The sequence below is a fragment of the Plectropomus leopardus genome, chromosome 14 (genome assembly GCF_008729295.1).
Source record: "Plectropomus leopardus isolate mb chromosome 14, YSFRI_Pleo_2.0, whole genome shotgun sequence".
NCBI lineage: Eukaryota > Metazoa > Chordata > Actinopteri > Perciformes > Serranidae > Plectropomus > Plectropomus leopardus.
In genome coordinates, this window is record NC_056476.1 from 24,505,693 (window position 1) to 24,524,813 (window position 19,121).

Below are 19,121 nucleotides of genomic sequence, written 5' to 3' on the forward strand. Positions count from 1 at the left end.
CCCAGTTATTTGATTGTGCATAATTATCTGGAAATATTAGATACCACCTCACCTTAACTAAAGAAAAGAAGTCCCACATGACAATTATTATGTGATTTTGGTTTGGTTTCTGTCAGTCAGTGAGATTAAGGCAAATAAAAGCAAAAACAACCCCAGTAAATATAAAGATTTCAAAAAAGTTTCCTTGGGAACATTATCATTATAACCTTTGGTAACAAATGTATTACTGTAGGAGCAATCTTGTCTAAATCAGATGTTAGTATTTAAGTGAGAATGCATACATTTTGTTTTTTCTAACGATCCAGTTCCATACATGTTATACACAGATAAAATATATTTTCTAGATATTTTTCTTTTTCAAATGTAGCTTTTGAGCATGTTGTTGAAAATGTAAATAAATCTATGGCTGATAAGAGTGGGCTTTTTCAATGTCAATGAGATGGACCTGCATAAATGATGCTTACACTCAGCCATCTGTAGCCTTGATAAAAGCATACAGTGCTGCAACATCAGTGAGAAGCAGAAAGAGGCTCTTACTTTGGCAGAACCACTTCCTGCCATGCTTCTGGACTCCAGCAGCTGCTTACCAGCCTTGTTCCTAGTTATTATAGTGGTTTGGATGCTGTACGTGCGCAGATACAAACACAACCATGCATACGGTACACACACTTGGCCTACAAACACACACAACCCAGACATGACCCAGACACTCAGGCTGCCCTGGGTTTTCTGTCACTCTGCACATTAGGTCTGTCACTTCATAGCTCCCCTTGAGAAAACTCAACACCCCCATTTTTGGCCAGACCACTGCATCACACGACTGGCACAGGCTGATGGACGGCTTTCAAGGAGCTGCTGACGGGGAAAGGGAGGCGGTTTGTATTAGTGGGCTTTCCAGTGTCCTTGAATGTTTCTTTGCGGTGGCGAGTGAGGTCTAACAGCTGCTGATGACCATGTCAGGGGAAAATACGAGGGTACATTTTAAATATAATTTACTAGGTATATTTCAATTTGAAGTTATTAAAAAGTCTCTTTTCTCAGTGTAATTATGCCTTGACAAGAGGCTGACTTCATGGAAAGTAAATCTTCTCTGTAGTATTTTACATTATTAATTGGATTTAATATGTGTGATAGTGTTTCACCTAGAATTGTACAGGTCTCATGGATCACCAGGCCAAAGGCAAAAGGCAAATACCATTATCAGTGTTTCTCCTTTATGTATTCTGAGCGCAGTGCACCTTGAATTGCACTGCACCATCACCGTGAGTCCACCAACAAGGCAAGTGTCTGTGGTCAGTTCAGATGTCTGTTATAACAGCAGGGCAGTCGAGTGTTTGTTATCTAAACTCCTAAAGTCAGCTGAACACGTGAATTTAAGAAAACGTTGTCAGTAGGCTACCAGTTACACATGCTGACAGACTCAACTTTGGTGTGTTTTTGGCTGAGCTAGATGAGAGTATGTTCGGTCAGAGCAGATTTTTTGTGCTTTTATGCCCTAATTGTTTTCCTTGTTAATGAAAACTCAACTCCTGGCATTTTCTTTTGGTGTTCTTCTCTAGTCAAGTCAAGTCACTACTGTCTTGGAGGACAAATATAAAAGAAGTATCATTGAATCAGATTTCATGTTTTCTTTTTTAGCACTGTGCAGTCGATCTAATTCAGGCTGATTAGTACGATGGTTCAAAAAGTAAGCTATATTTCCTTGGAAAAAAGGGAAAATGCAGGGTGTATTTCTGCACTGCATCGATGCAGATTACGGCGTAGGCTGCTCGTCTACGCAGAGCCTGCACCACAGACAAGGCAGGCCTCATGTTTATTTCTATGAGCTGAAAACCATTTCCAGAGAGACAACTGTTATGTTTTTGAACCTTACGTATAATTGAGCCCAATTTTATAACAATCCCTGTGTTAAATAAGACTGTTTGTCCTGGCTGGGTATGAGAAAACTCTGCTAGCTGCTTGACTAGTTTAGTTTTATTTAAAAAAAAAAAATGCCATCAGCTTGTGCCAATAATGCAATAATGTTGGCATGTTGTATTCGTGGAGAGTGTTTTGTCTATGAATCACAAATGACAGTTTGTGTGCTTGTGTTTAAAAATGTTGATATTAAGACAGGTTTAATATGTTATGGGTGCATTTTAAATACTCTTGAAAGCACTTCACAGAAATGCCACACCACTGCACAAGTATAAATGCTTACAACGGCGTGGGCTATTCTATGGTTTATGCTCTGCGTAGAGCTGCCGCACAACTATAAATTCACCTCAACCCTTCAGTATTTAAAGAAACTTAAAAGTTTTAAATTTGGGAATGAAATCTGGAGCAGTGATAGAACAAAAGCTTGGTTTTATTAGCACCACCTACTCCAGGCCAAAGCAATCAATCTAGAGGAAACACTGTAAGTTGGAATGTATACATTGAAGAGGAACCGAGTTATGCAGACTTCTGTACTGCCTGCAGCAAGGAAATGGTCGCGGTTTAGTTGGACGGAGAGACTCACTCACCTCATTGGCTGTGTCCGAAGCGCCGTCTTCAGATCTTCCACCACCTTGTTCCTCATTTCCATTTCCTCCTCATCAAAGGCAAACAGGGTCTGCATCTGCAGACATGGTGACAAATGAGATGAGGAATCAATTTAGTGGTGACATGACTGACTGATGTTGCTGAATTTTGGCTCTGTGGCAGGTGTCACTGGGCCAGCTATTTGCTGAAAAGAGGTCTGTATTTTTCACTTTTAATTAACAGCCGTCCGTTGCATCCACTGGGTCAACTCAAGAATGTTAATCTTAATTTGGCAGCCACGAAACCACAGCAGTACACATTTCCACCTTTTTACAAATGTTTCAATTAGTCCGAGCAGCACAGACAATCACAGTCTCATTAGTAGCCCTTCCCCCCCTTCAAATACTATTTTCCATGGTTGATGCTATACAACATGCCAAAATAAGTCATGCAGGCAATTAGCTCCAATCAAGCTTATGACAAATCATAAAAAAACACTTAGACTTGTGGTGGTGTTAATGCATTTCTGCATCACTTAAAGGCTCCCCCTCAGCAACATCAAAGAGCTGCTGTGCTCCCATTAGTCAGGGCCACAGGGCTTCTGTTGAGCCTCTGCAGGCTTTTTCCAAGGCAGCTCGCTGCCAAGTGCTAAGGTTCAAACTGTGTTTCAGCAGTGGAGTAAGCTAGTCACAGTGACTGCCTATTATTTTGCCTGAAAAAATATTTGCTTAAATGTGACCCTGTTTTCCCGTCATTATACCTTTACTGTACAAAAAAGGGCAAACAGGTTAGAGTTGGGTGCAAGTATTCCATAGCAAGACTTTTTGGACATAGCTAACTGGAGCTGGACCCAATGTTTGACTACCCAACAACAGCTCTGGTCTGTCCAATGTGTGAGTGTTTAATCTAGAAACAGTGCAGTCAAAACATCCATCGTGTCGATTTAGCCTCAAGTCCAGATGGTTCATGGTCCCTGCGCCAAGACGTTAAGGCTCTGGCTCCTGTTTCTCTAAACGAATATGTTCATAGTCAATGGGAAGTTGGACACAACAAGTGTTGGGGAGACTGGATGATTTGGTCGTGATGCGAGCCAGTTTACCGTGTCAATGAGTCTCGCCAAATGACTCCTTCTTACATCTGCTCTGTGTAAGCTCATTCGAACCCGTGGCCAGCATGCACATACGGATACTATTAGAGCCAATTGGTAAACCAGCAGAAGGTACTTCCCTAAATCCTTGTTATGGGAAGTGCCCCCCAGAGCCAGAGCTGTGCCTTCGAGCTAGTCGTCAATGTGTCGTTAAGTGAGTGAGTGATGAGTGCAGTCATCAAAACCTTAATCAGGACCATGTGGGTCACTGATGCGCCAAGTAAGAAGTATTTGTTAAGTATGAATGAAAGCAAACAGCGTTATTTTAGCTTAAATGGTCACGCAAAGCCGGAGGCACAAAACCTAATTAAGTTGACAATATGTGAGCTGAAACGAGGCTATTATCTTATTGTTCCTACGCGAGTAAAAACTAACAACTGAAACTGAATGGAATGATGTGAACGGAAATAAGTGGAATTAACAGCCTTGTTTTAACAGAGTTCAACTGAGTGCCAGTTAGTTTGTTAGCAATCATGTCTCTTAAACGTCACAGCTAAGCAATGTAGCTTGTAAACTGAAAATAACTTCCCAAAACAGAAGCTTTGATACTTTGCTTAAGTATTACTTCTATACAGCCACAGCCTCTGTTTGTGACTCACAGTTCTCTCCTAAGTGAAACATGTCATAATACGGGGTTAGCATTATCAAACAACTGGGATTAGGTTTAGGAAACAAAACTACTTGGTTGGGTTAAGAAAAACATGTTTTGGGTGAGAACAAGTATGCGGATCAATGTATATACCTCATTTGAGTGACAAAATTACATGACAGAAACTTGACTTTTGATTTCACATGGGACACAAACAGCAGTCTCCTAGGTAAAAATCTGTGTTTGTTTGACCCAACTCTGCCCTCCCACCCCACATGAACTTTCTTGCACTTTATACTATGGTAGTTGCACTGAGAATCAAATATTGCCATGGATGGATTTATATTGAAGTTATATTTGAAAGTTCACTGTATCCCATAGAGACGCAAAAGGCCACCTTAAGCATCAATATCACATGTCGAGGGACATAATAAAGTGTCAGTATTTGATGACCTGGGAATGAGAGTGATGTACGGATGACGGTTTTGTTGTAGACTAACCCAAAAGTTAACATTGCTCTAGTTCTCTCAACCAAAATCCAAGGAGATTTTCTATTGGCTTTTTGATTATTATATAAAACAAGCTCTGTGGTGAACAAAAGTTTCTGATACTTACATGTTTTGCTCAGCTTGATAATCTTTACAAATAAATCAATTTTTGGAATCTGTGAAGCCTGACTGCAATCACTAGAAGTCAAAAACTGATGTTAGGCTATGAATGAACTACATTACGATCACATGAATTCAATGTCTGTTAAGCATCATGATGTTTAATGTCCCTAACAACCTCTTTGGTCTCATTTAGCAAACTGTTAGCAACTGTAAAAGCTTCAAGGCCTCTTTTATGTCTCAGAGCAAAATGTGAAAGTCTCTTCAGCTTGCATTAACCACAGACCTGACTTCAGGCATCTAACCAAAAAAACCCATTCAAGAACTGATTGCCTTTGAGATGAGGAATATGGCAGTTCAAAAATGCTCACTAATTTCCAGGTTTTAGGGCTCATTTCTGCAGTACTCTATAAAGCACGGTTAAAAGCAGAGGGGAGATATGGGTATAATATAAATAATAAAGCATTTTTATGCCAATTTGAGCATGCCCCTGTTTTGTGGTTAAAAAGCTGCAAAAATGTAAAAGCTGAGTTTTGTGTGTTTTTTAACATTATGGGCATAAAAGTGGCCCTTCCCCAAGCCTCTATGTCAGACCTCCTGTTCTGTTTATCCGCAGACAGCCCATCCAGGCAGAGGCTCTGAAGCTCAACACGTTAACTTGGACACAGCGAGGCTGTACAATCTCCCGACAGAGTCACCAGGACATTTGAGTTATCACTCTGCAGCCAAACACAACCTCCGGGCCCTGACATGGTTTTATGAATGAACATCAAGATGCCGGTTGTACAGTAATCTCTCAGGGCGGCAACACAAAAAATGAGCTCATCCAATAACTCAGCTACTGTGGAAGGGCTGCCCCTGGTGAGCTCGCCTGGGAGCCAAGACATGAAGTCATGGACGAGCGGAGCCCCTCCAAATGTTAAAACGCACTCTTGTCTAGATGCTGTCTGGGACTTTGTGCAAAGAAAAATGGAAGATGGATAGTAGGAGTGAAAAAAAATGATTCAGGAAGGAGCGGAAATTGGTCAAGTTATGGCGAATAAGGGAGACTCTCGAACAAGAGACTGCTTGTGCAAAGAGGAGAACAGAGACTGTAAAAAAAAATCTTTCACAAAAAGTTATTTAAAGTGTTATAGAGACATAAACTTCTTCACAGGAGCAAAACCAATTCTGACATTGATGTAGTATAATTTGCTAACAATTTGGATGCATTTGTTTCCTTTTTTTATTGAAAACAGTTTTCCCAAGCATTTATTTGCACTGACACTTTCTAGAAGATGTCTGGAAAACCTGAATGCATATATCTCATCACGCTGGCACAATGTTACCCTCGTTTTATGAAAATGTCAAGACTTTAAGTACTGCAGACTGCAAACACTCTCACAGTGACTTACAGACTCAGGTTGTTTTGCAGCAGATATAGTAAAAAAGAAACAGAAAGGCTGAAACATAACTCTGACAGCGTGTCTGACACCTAATAGCACAGAGGCACCGCTACAGCCCTGGTGGATTTTAAATTCTTGGCAACTCACAAATCAGCACTTTCTCTTGACTACAGTTAAAATACAGTGTGTGTGTGTGTGTGTGTGTGTGTGTGTGTGCGTGTGTGTGTGTGTGTGTGTGTGTGTGTGTGTGTGTGCTGTCTGAGCCTCTAAAAGAATGACAGTAAAATTGTTTCTCCAGACTTCGACACTAAGCTCAGGTACCTTTCAGAAGTAGCTCATTCTTGTCCCCCGAGTGGAGCCAGTAAACAAAAACAGCTGTAAAAATAGCAACCTTCAACATGGGTTGTTGCTATAGGCATGTTTGCCAGAAAAACAAACAACACGGCCATAAACAGATATTAAATGCCATTACTTTTTGGCTCTATGTTTATGGTCATCTGTGTAAGTTATGGTTGAGGAGTTTATCTGATCCATGGCCTGGAAACACTTGTAAATGTATTTAGTGTTTGTCTGTTTGTCTAGAAGGAGGAAAAAAAAGTGGAATGTTGAAAAGTCCATTACAGCCTGTCTGCACCAGTAACTTGCTTATGCCTATACATTGTCATTTCGATAATGAAGGTGTTTGATGAAATCAGTGACTTGATTGAAGTGCCAAAGATTTCAAACTTACTTCTAAACAATTTGTGTGCAAAAGAAGGAAGTGGTTAGTTTGTCCATTGAACCAACCAATGTTTCGGCCCCACATGGACAGGGAGATGTGCTTTTGGTTGTCTTCCAGCGTTTTGATGATCTGATAAACCAGATGTGGCCCTATGCTTTTCACAGTGGGACACAAAAAACTCCAGTAGATGTGTCAGAGAGGCTCGCTGTGACAGCCGAATTGCATTGCATGCTGAAATGTGACGGTGTCCACGACGTAACAAAAATCTCAAAGTGTAGGACACCAAACACCAGTAAAATTGCTTAAAAAGTAATTTGTTGTGAGGCCAGCCTTAAAGAGCCCCTTTAAAATGTTATGTTTTATGATCTTCAAGAATTTTGGAGCCAAATTGTCATCCAGATAAGGAGTCGGTCAAAGTTTGTCGGCCTAAACGGGTCAGTGGCCAAATATACAGTCAAATACTACACTCACAGAACAGTGGTGATGTTTAAAACATTACTGAGATCATGGTGGAGGACAGTTTTGTGATGCTATCCTGCTGTTTTTATTGGCAGTCACACTGGCTAGAAAATAATGAATATTGTCATACTGGCGTTGCGCCGTGTCTTTGACAGTCGTTCCCGCTGACTGAACTGCTGAGCATCTAAATGGCCTGTTTGTCATCACAGTGTGTGTGAATGCTGGGGTCACGGTGAAGGAATGTGGTCATGCGAATGTAACAAGCAGTCAGCAGGGACACGATAAAAGGCGAGCCAAGAGAGAAGTCTGAGAAAGAGTGACTGAGTGAACAGTGGTCAGATGATCAAAGTAAGTGAATGATATTGTGATGGTGACATTAAAGTTTGGAAGCATTATATAGTCATTTGGGTGAGTTCGCCAGAGGGGAACAGACATGCAGACAGTGTGTTTGACTTACAGCAGCCATGGAGTTGATGCGGTCGATGTAGTAGTCAGGCCAGCTGGTGGCCAGCTTGTTGGGGTCCTCTTGCTCCTGTGAATGGACAAAAAGACACACTGAGTCACTTTAAAATCACTTGTGATGTAAACATTAAGCATATGTATGTGCTCCTGCTCCTCTAGTGGCTTTGGTCTTGGATGACAATGTCAGCCCGAACATCCAGCACTTTGGTTTAAGTTGAAGTTTCTGAAAAACTGCTAACTAGATTTTCAAAAGGCTTGGTATGGATACTCTAACTCAGAAGTGGCTTCATAATCAGAATCAATGATTTACTTCGGTTCATTTACTCTAGACTACTTCTAGAGTTAGATATCTAAAACTATGCAGAATTCCATAAAATTTGCCATTTCCACATCTGCCAAAACATTTATGCTCCTCAGAAGATGAATCCTAATGTTTACAGAGACCTTCTGACCTTTCCATTCAAGGCATCATCAGCCTAAAATTTCCCCCAGTGTCTCGGAAATATTAAAATCTATTGGGGCAGAGGGCTGCAAGATTTACAGACAACACTAAGTGCATGCTCTAAATTTAAACACTGATACATTTACATGGATTCTGGCAGCCAGTATACGGCAGACAGATACCCTCTGGATGGCGCAGTAAAAACAAAAAATTAAAGAAAAATGATGATAAACTGGTTTGGTGATGTCATATTGTTTACAGGAATGGAAAAAATGTGTGACATTTATTGCATTTTTTCATGACTGTTATTTTATGTATTTTTCTGGTAATGCATGTGGCTATACAATGCAGCTTTGTTTTAATATCCCATTGCAAACTTAAGATTAATGTTAAATTCCCTCCAAAATGAGACAACAAATCAGATTGCTGAAATGTTTTTTTTTCCTTTTGTAAAGGAGTTATGAAACATCCAGTTTTAAATTTCATCACTGCCCTGCCCTCCTCCACTAAAATGATAGTCGATAATCGTCTTCTTCTGCCTAGATCTATGTAACTGTAGCATAACCATTTTTCATTTTGAAAACTTACTTACTTTTTTAACTCATACCAGGCACCTTGCCAATCTTCATAATTTCAGCCCCTGTACTGGTAGGATGCCTAAAGTACTAAAGTAATCAGTATGTTGTCCATGTTGTCCAAAAAACCTAATGGTGGGCGAAGTTGGGCTACAGTGGTTCTCAATCTTTCCTTGTCAAGGACCCCTTGGTTGTTAGATATGATTAATGAAACCCATGATCAGACTTGTCACTCTTATCATTCTTACTCACATTGGACTCACTTCTATAGTGAATTAAGTAGTAAAAAAAAAACCTTGAATGAATTGAAGTCCCTCAAGGACCCCCAGTTGAGAACCATTGTGCTAGTGGGGCTTTGATTGTCTTTTTTCGGCACTACATTCCCTCTGAACATCATTTTCATACTATTTCACTCCCCTAGTTTCATCCTCCCTCTTTCTACCTTAGCTCTAACATCCACATGAAGATTAAATGGATCAGGCAGTGCAGTCTACAATAACTGGGTCACAACATCCCAGAGTATTCACTTGTCTTAGCTTTTATTACACGGAGAAAGAGAAAAAGAGAGAGGACTGCCTTGAGGAACGACGTGCACTCCACAATAGTTTTCAAATAGCTCTGTCTGAGATCAATTTGTCCTGGCCAATCCGAGGAAGCGTGATGCCACGAGCAACCAAGGCACAGGGGAATACAGAGACCATGTTCCCCGTTCACATCTGGTCTTGTTTAGCGTGGGCTTAGAGCACTGGTGCAGCATTGTTGTTGTTCTTATTACTGTGTGCACGTCAACGAGAGTTGGAAACTTGCAGGCTGCCACATTCTTGCAAAATTGGATAGTTTTGGAAGACAAGAGAGGAGCTGTTTGCCAAATTTGAATCCCGACATAAGTCAAAAAATTTTACTTGATTCCAAAATTAAGAAGATATAAAAAAAAAAGGCACTGTTTTTTTCCTATAAATGTGGTGTAAAGACAGGGCCATGACTGATCTCAGGATTCCAAAGACTTTCTATTCATCTTGGTTTGTCATTTATTGAGTGCTACTGCCATATCACAGACACTCCTGACATTCGAGAGGCTCAGATCCCCTCCCTACCCAAAGCTACTAAAACCTACATAAATCTGCGGGATCAGATAGTTTGAGTAAGCTAGGTCAATCAACTGAAATGACTCTACGAAATACTACAATACAAGAAACAATACATCCCATGGCAGTGCATGTGCTCAGAATAATAAGCATATTATTAAAGTCTTTATAAATATGCTCCTCCAACAGATCATTTGCGAGATTGTCAATTAAACTCTGCTTCAGCCATCAGCGGTAAAATAAGCTCTCTGATCGCTTACATAACCCTCCTCAAGTACTTTAACAGCTTCATTTACTACAAGGACATTCATGCTGCGGCAAGAGCCCATCAATTCTGTCTGTGCTCCTTGATATAGAAAATCAATATTTTATGCCACCTAATCCCTTCATTTCTGAAATGTTGCTTTAATATTTGGAACACAGCTACAACTAAATGACCTTTTTTCTGTTGATTAAGTCAGACAAACTCCACTCTAGGAGCCTGAATTGATTGTCCCCAGGCATAAAACCCTGTTATTATGTCCGGTAACCCAGTGAAAGTCAAGTCTGGACATAAAAATGAGCCACAGAAACAGCAAATCCACTCCAGCTTTTTTTTTTTTTTGGGCTGGAACATACGGTTGGTCAATGTGGATTTCGGTCCTCGTTATGACTGCTGTTTCTAATCTACAGCGCTCTGTGCCAGCGTTTGAGCTCTAGCTAAAGAGCTAAAACAAAAACAATAGCACTCACTGTACTACTCAGCTTGTGTTTTCAAGCTGGCGGTCGCTTCCACTATACTGCTGACACGCTCGGGACGCGATGCCAGACAGATCCTGACGCTGAGATTAACAACTTAACTGCCTCTCTCTGGCCCTTTGGCTCAATTACAGCTGCCGACACGCCCTCAAAATACATGTCGGGTCCAACGCAACATTTACTCTGGCAGTTTCACGAGCCGGAGTAAAGTACTGTAATTTTCGTCTCGTTTCGGGACAAATGAAAAATGATTTCAACGTGAGTGTTGTTTTGGGGGTATCAGTCCATACACTTCCTGAATATTTGCCCTTTTAATGGGATTTCTGAAAGAGAGAGGTGATGTTAAATCTGTTCTTGTTTGCCGCTTGCTTGATCATTTTGGGATTTAATCACAGTTGATGACTGTATTAGAATCTGGTAATAAGGAGCCAGACTCCAGAGTGGAGCCTGTTAAAAATGAAAAATGCAAACAGCAGGCTTTTGATATGAATTGAGAAAGAGAGTTTGTGTACATACTTGCATGACAGCACTCAAAATATATTTGATATGTACGTGTATGTCTTCTGCATAAGGCCCTCTTTCCCCATCCCAGTCGCGTGCTCCGCTGCGACAGTTTAAGGTCAACCCCATCATTCCATTACAGCAATTACACACTTGCGCTACACCGTACATTCCTCACGTCTGGTGACATTAAATATGATTTACAATCCAGGTTCAGCAGGCAAAGGAGGACAGGAATCCCCAGCAGTGTATCAGGTATATTTCTGCAAGGTGTTCCTCTTGTTACAACCATCTGTTGAGGGATATATTGTTTCTCCAAAGCGCCAAATACTTGACTAAAGCCAGGGTTCAAGAGTATTTCCCTGTGTGTTTGGCAGCTTATAGCGTTTGCAGAGGCACCTGTTGAAAGAGTGGATGAAATTACATATTTCGGCTCCCCTGCTGTCGAGCAACAAGCCGTCTTAGAGACTTCAAACCTCTTAAAAAAGGTTTCACTGATGATGACGATTGAGCTCACAGATTGTAAGAAACCGATACATTTCAAGTCAAGGTTTCAGGGACAACAGGGGGTAGAGAGTCTAAATACTCAGGTGGCCACAGTTAAAACCAAAGAGCTTTGAAGTGTCATGGAAGGTTTCTACTGTTTGCTTCACTTCAAGGGCTCATTTATGCTCAACATTAGATGCAGAGCCTTCTGTCCATACTCTGTGTTCATTTAATCTGTATCTGTGCACGTTTTTCAAGAGGTTTATAATATGGATGAAACAGAGCAAAATCACCGGAGACTGTAAGGGCATTGTAGCATAGCTCAGGCAAGATACGACCACAAGAGATGATGAAAACATTGCAAAATTGGGCGAAACAGCAATGTAATGAAGACAAATTTATTTTTACAAAGGCACATTACTACAGCCTCCCCTGTCATCGCCGTATTTGTTGTCTGAAACTTTTCACTCTACCTTCTACTGGCTTTATTTATGCTATTGGAAAGAGGGCATGTAAGTATGAGAGCAGTGACGTTTATAATTTTTTAAAATGAAAACATCTATTTTTGTATGTACAGGGAGAATAAATGAGCACCTAACTAGCCCATTTCCATTCCAAACTTGTCAAACTTGTCAGACACCAACACATCAAGGCACCTTTTGCCAAAGTCTGATAAGCCACCGGGGCAGACAGATGGCACCTTTCACAGCTACATGATGCAAATTACCGATGTTGTAAATCTAATTTTAAAAACAAATGATGCATCTAACAAGCAGAAACTACATTTCTTGTAAAAAACGGAAGCAAATTTGGGGCGTTGGTGGCTGAGTGGATAAAGCAGGTGCCACATGAATAAAGGCAGTGTCCTTGCCACAGCAGCCTCAGGTACAACTCCCGCTCAAGATACAATGGATTTAAAGGGCCTAAATAGGCACACTGACCTGAAATGTCAATATAATAGACACAGGAGGATACCCAGCATGTCATATATAGACTTAATTAGTACTGACCAAACGGTGATACTTCATACTTGACAAGTGGGATGAGAATGTGTTGACTTAAAACATTAACTCAATTTTAATAGATAAGCAAGAGCATGAGAGGCACACACGTCTGTGCTGATTCCAAGTCCCTGCGGTCATCGACATGTAATTGACCCTGCTGCACACGAGCACATCCATGTGGGCGTGTTCTGCACAACAGCACAATTGAACTTTCATGTTTTCCAGTCTTGGGTCTTTTGGCAGCCGACTTGGCCCAAGTTGTTCCTTTAAGCGTAGTCCAACTATTCAGGGTCTCAGAATCTATACGTCGGCTCACAGTGATATGCTAACATGTTTCCACAAGGTCTCCAGTTTCTCTGGCAATTGGAGTGCTCATCGGGCGCCTCACACTCTGTTCCCATGTGCTCAGAGAGGCCCAGGGGGACCCTGGCAGTAATGTGGGGGGGCTCTCATGAGCCACCCGAAACCATGACAGCACAGGCAAACTGCACTGAATGACAATCAATAATTTTAAAGACCACTTTTGATACAAAAATGGGGACTGCAAAAGCCTGCTACTAAAATGTAAAAAAAGCAGATAGCAGGTATTGTACAAGTAAAAATATTTGTAAGATAAGAAATTTTGGTAAAAAAAAATGAAAAGATGGAAAAATGAAATCAGAAGAAATGTTCTTGGCAATTAAGGGCTTAAAATGAAAAATTTTAGACAATATAATGACTTTCAAGCCTTCTATTTGTAAGATTGAATTTAAGATGTTTGAAGGACCTGCAGACATCATGCAGAAGCAAACACCTAATATCAATGACTAAATAATCAACCACAAAGACTCTGACTTACACTAGATAAAACTAATGTCTATTTTAATATCTGGTAAAACACAAAAGGCACTGGTATTTACATGTATCAGTTGTAATCTTCGTTTGCAGTACAAGTAGCATAGCTATCAACAAATTACAGTGTGTTACAGCATGACGTTGGGATGCATTAGCAATCCTATAAGTGTATATAAGTCAATATGTTTTCCGTACTCTGCTCCAGCTGTCGCCACAATATGTTCCCGTTTGTGCAACGAGGGGATTGTCCTGCATTCCAAAGAGCCAATCTCTCTGCGGGGAATATTTATCTATGGAAGCCGGGATATAAAGTCTCACCTAAAGAGGCAGGAAACAGACAGGATATTGAATTCTGGAAGATTATGTAACACTCGCCGCCTCTTGCAGGTAGCTAACATTAGGCACGTTTTAGCACATGCTCGAGCCAAAATTGTGCCTGGGGTCACGTTAGTTTAAGTGATAGAGAGCATGTGGCTAATAATTGAAGACATAAGCTGCTGGCACATTAAGAGAGGGTAATGTGTGCATATGGCATGATCAGGCAGCACATGTTAAGCAATGGCATTTCACTCACGGCATCTGAGAATGCGTGGTTGGATGATTTTGGACAGCGAGGCTGATATACAGAAAATTGTCTTTTAGGATGGTCGATGAATGGATGAATGCTAGTTTTGTGTTTTGACATTGATAAAGGGCCGTATTGTGGTATCATGTGCTCAAAACAGTTTGTGTATGTGTGTGTGTGTGTGTGTGTGTGTGTATGTGTATGTGTGCCAGTGCAGCACAACTAATGGGCATCAGGAGACCCTGTTTGGCTCCCAGCACTGAACGATTATCAGGAGCTATTAGATGTTACATGGTGTTCTCTACCTGGGGGCTGCTGGACAGACAGTCATATGCTTGCAAAAACAAGTACACACACACACACACACACACACACACACACACACACACACACAGACACACACACACAAACCCCCCTCAGGCCAAAATGCAATACACTCAAACAGACATGTACTTATGCCATCTCTGTTTCACATGTGCACTAAACACAAACACAAGCCATCCCATCATTCTCATGTTGACCAAGAACCACTCTTTTTCTCCCTCTCTCACACACACACACACACACACACACACACGCACACACACACACACACACACAAATGGACACCCAGCACCCCTGGATGTGGCTGACTGGGTGGTTGAGATCAGAGGTGCAGATACAGACGGCTTATGTAAAGCCCGAAGGCCCGGACAAGATGTTCGAGTTAGTCATGGTACACAGAGATCATATTTACGCTAATTCTCTTACATCACAGCTGACTTGTATTCGCTTATTCCCTGTAAGAAGACCAGTGTTTGATAAACAAACTAAAATGGCTATTTTTTAAACAAAACTACTAGATATGTATTTTGATGCTGGGGTGTAAATTACACTATCAAAGCAGAACAGCAACACTGACTATTTAACATCAGTGTTAGGGTTGCATTAATCAACATTTTTACATTACTGAATGAAATGATTCTGTATAGGGTGAAATTTAACCTTAGTACTGACACTGTAGAGATTCTCAGTTAACTCAGCAGTTAGCAGCTCCATGGAGCTTTTTAGCCCCTTTTGTCTCATTGTTTTGGCCCAGCAGTAACATTTCATGTATGATACTGTCACACGGCTCATTAACCCTGTTTCAGCATCCGCTTTCACCAACCAAATCCTAATAAAAACACTGCATGATAGCTGCACAGCAACAAACGGTAGACAGACTAAATAAGCAACTAGCTGCAGAACGTCTACAGCTAGTTTGCAATTTTTTTTTAGGCTTTCAGGAAGACCAAATTAGTTCTAAAGGGGGTGGATACTGGACTTGGATTCATTAGGTGGCCAAAACCCAACCCTCATGGACAACTATGCTAATTCTGTGTCTGTGTAATTAGCCAATAGTTAGTTAAGCCATAAAAACCTCATAAGGACACTCGGTTGGTTGTCTGTCACCTAGTTCTTCTGTAGCCTGATGGCAAAAAATTGTATTATGATGCTTTAAAACTCTCTAAGCTTATACCAGCCCCCCAGTGAGTGCACTGGACTTTAAAGCCTGTTTGACATAGTGGCCAAGTCATGAAATCATATAATTAATTCATCATTTAATTAAATGATGGACCTGGAAGCTGTGATTTCATGACAATGCTATTTGGCCTAGAAAAATGTTTTTCATAGACTTAAATTGGGAAAGATGTCTGTAAGTCAACAGATACTTTTTTTTAGCATAACAACCTCCATGAAATGACTTGTTTCACTATCTGGATTTAATCCATTTGGTTCAACAGCATTTCAAAAGTCTAGTGAAACACAGGTATAACAGGTATATGGCAGATACAATCCGCTTTTTCTGTCCATTTACGGTATACCCACTTATCAGCCCAAAATTCATTGGAATGTAAAGGGGAGTACACGCACTTCCTCTTCCATAACCTATCCAGTAATCTACCTAGTACCTAGTAGTACACCCCTCTCATCAACTACCACTAGACCACTGCACACGATGAATTCATTTTATCCCCATTCAAGTTAGAGATGTCTTATACCGGAAGTTAGGTGCTTGACCTCCAAATTCCCTGGTTCGCTTCCTCTATGGGCCCACGGATGCGGAAGATCCGGGTAATTTTAAACCCAGGAATTCAAAATGTATTGGTTTCATGCACCACTAAAAATTTTTCATAGGAATGAACGGGGTCCTCTCTCCAATGTTTTATCCAGTTCTCTTTATAAAATCATGGCTTACACAAAGATGCAAGGAGGCAACTTTGGGTAAGACCAACTAAACATGTTGCAGTACAAACTCTGTATCTGAAATAATGACAGTTTGTAAATTAGGGTTCAAGGAGAAGTAGGAGAATTTTCTCAACCCACAAAGAAGCAATTCATTTTTCAGGTTATGGGAAAACTTCAAAATCATTAGATTTGGAATATGTGTTTTTAGCTGGACAGCCAAGAAGTGGAACTGGCAATGCTTGAGTGTTTTGCGGTCGCCTAAATGTGCTGGCCAGTTAGTGTCGCAGGTGAATAAAGTTAGTTTGTCCCTTTGTGGTGCCCTCAGCGGCTCCCTCCAAGTGTTATCTAACCACAACAACTGGAGCCGTCGCTTGGCTAGAGCAAACAAGGGGACCAGTGTTTGTCTCTGACAGGAACGGCTGAGGGACATTCTGCTGTCCTCTGCCCTCCATTCAAAATCACTGTCATGCTGTAATTCTCTGCAACACAGGGCGCTACTGTGTGGCGTATGTGTGTGCGTTATGTCTGAATAACCTGCGTCTTTTTCCTACGTATACAGTCGGTCATGTCTGTGTGGGCGTGTGCACGTGAGGACAGTATTCATGCCTTCCTGCCTGCATATTCATACACAGACATGCAGGTTATTTTCCAATATTGCAAGCCAGTTGTTTTTTTCTTTCCTCGTTCTCCATTACGCCGCCTCTATCCATGAATGGGGGGTTTGTTTGGTTTTTCCTCCGGCTTTCCGCTGTGCACTGTTACCCCGGTTTTGCTCTCCGTTTCCTGGCCTAGACACATGGCTGCTTTTTTTCACCTTAGCCTTACAGAGGAAATGATTTCTGACTGGGAGAGATGGGGCAGGAACGACAAACTAATATATCCTACCTCTGAACCCGGCTTAGGCGCGCACTGCAAACCGTTTTGGTTCCAATATGCCCATGCTGGTGCCAAAAGTTGGTTTCCACTACCTTCTATTACAGTACAAAGAGGTTTCATAAATGTCTGCGGTTGCTTCAGTGAGATATTAAATAACTGATATTGGAGTATTATTGAAATGTTGCCTTTTATGTGGGTTCACATGTGCAAATACACATTCTGCCAACAATCCAATCCCCTTTGATACTGTGCAGTGTATTCAAAGAGATCAGCACACTGTAAGTCCTATGGTTATCATAATGTATTAGACGAAAGATTACATCCTCTCTTGTATTATTTTTACCCGTATTGCATTTCATTGTAAACTGGTGCGGTGCTCCAGCTTCCATCCTCGCCTTGACATCCCTCTAAACACACCACAATTCCACTGCTCTTCTTTTTCCTTGTAACTCAATACTGGCCTGAATACAAGTTCAAACTTTTACACATGCAGGTGCACACACACGCGTGCACACACACACACAAAGTGGTGTGTGTTTACTCCTTTTTTAAGAGGTTGTCAGAGCCTATCATATCAGTTAAGCTGAGCCTGCATGCCATGGAAAGAGAGAGGAGGGGTTTCTGATCCTCGTCCTGCTTCCAGCACAAAATGCTCAGCCAAAAAACAAATTAGCAAAGGGACACAGGGGAGGGTTTACGACTATTTATTCAATTTGCTATTGAGCGAAACAGGGGGGCCGAATTCCCCTTTTCTCTCTGAGCACAATGTCATTTCCTGGTGGATACTCGACCACAAAGTGAGACCAGAGTTGTTGTGGAGAGACACGCTGAAGGGTATGAAGAGTACGAGAGCTGTTTGGCGAGGGGAAAGGGGTGAATGAAAGGGCTAACCAGAATGTACTAGTGCTGCCATGGTATGTTGACAATTCTTAAACAGCACAAGAAAATTGCTCACTCCGACGTGGGGAGGGAGATTTGGAGATTGAGGGTCTTGGAGCAGGGGCAGGGAGTGCATTTGTGTACTGTGTGTTGTTTATGCACGTACAATATTGCATGTACTACTGCCTGCGGAAAACATTGTGCAATATGTAGCTTGTTGTTTACATCAGTGCAGAAATGAGAAGCCGGGGAGGGGGCTGACTGTGTGGCTGAGTGGATTCAAAATGACTTCTGCCCTCCAATAACAGTCATTGCTGACAGTTTAGCTCTCAACTGTGGGTTCAGGCAGCAAGTCAACTGAGGGCCAGCCAAAGATTAGAGCTGATGTGCAGTAAAGCACAGCAGAGAGCGACTCACCTTCTTCTTGCTGCAGTAGATCTGCCATTTCTTCTCATCGGGCAGAGCGAACATGGCCTCCCTGTTCTTGTCCGTCAAGTCCAGTTCATCCTGCAACAACAAGGGAGGCTCTTTTATCCAGACAGTATTCATTATTAAACTGTTGCAAGACTGAAATCATTGAATTTGCATTGGGTTAGATAACATTTCCTGATAGCATGGAGAAAAAAAACAAAAATAAACAACTCTTGATTGTATGCCTCTGGGTAAAAATGGATGTGTCACGCACATTTCCCGCCACAGAGGATCTACCGGTGTACTGAGATGCTGAGTAATGGCCAGAAATATGTTTTTTGTTGAACATTATGGTGTCACAGTGAAGCTGACCTTTGACCTTTTGGATATAAAATGTCATCACATCATCATTTATCCTTAATGTAAAATGTTGCCATATTTAGCATATGAATTCTAGAGTTATGGCCAGAAACATGTTTTGTAGGGTCACAGTGACCTTGACCTTTGACCTCTGACCACACAATTCTAATCAGTTCATTGCTGAATGTAAGTGGAGGTTTGTGCCAAATTTAAAAAACAAAACAAAACCTTAAGGTGCTCTTGATATATTGCATTCACAAGAATGAAACAGACAAAGACATGGT

General features: G+C 41.3%; 1 protein-coding gene across 3 annotated transcripts in view; it reads right to left on the minus strand.

Annotated features, from left to right (window-relative positions):
* Positions 1–19,121, minus strand: part of daam2 (dishevelled associated activator of morphogenesis 2) — a 118,392-nt gene that overhangs the window by 44,040 nt on the left and 55,231 nt on the right. For all 3 annotated transcript variants that reach the window (XM_042500163.1, XM_042500160.1, XM_042500161.1), the window contains exons 3-5: positions 18,484–18,573; positions 7,869–7,943; positions 2,505–2,599 (exon numbers count right to left, since the gene is read on the minus strand). In XM_042500163.1, coding sequence (XP_042356097.1) covers positions 2,505–2,599; positions 7,869–7,943; positions 18,484–18,573 — 260 coding nt within the window. The remainder of the gene's footprint in view (positions 1–2,504; positions 2,600–7,868; positions 7,944–18,483; positions 18,574–19,121) is intronic.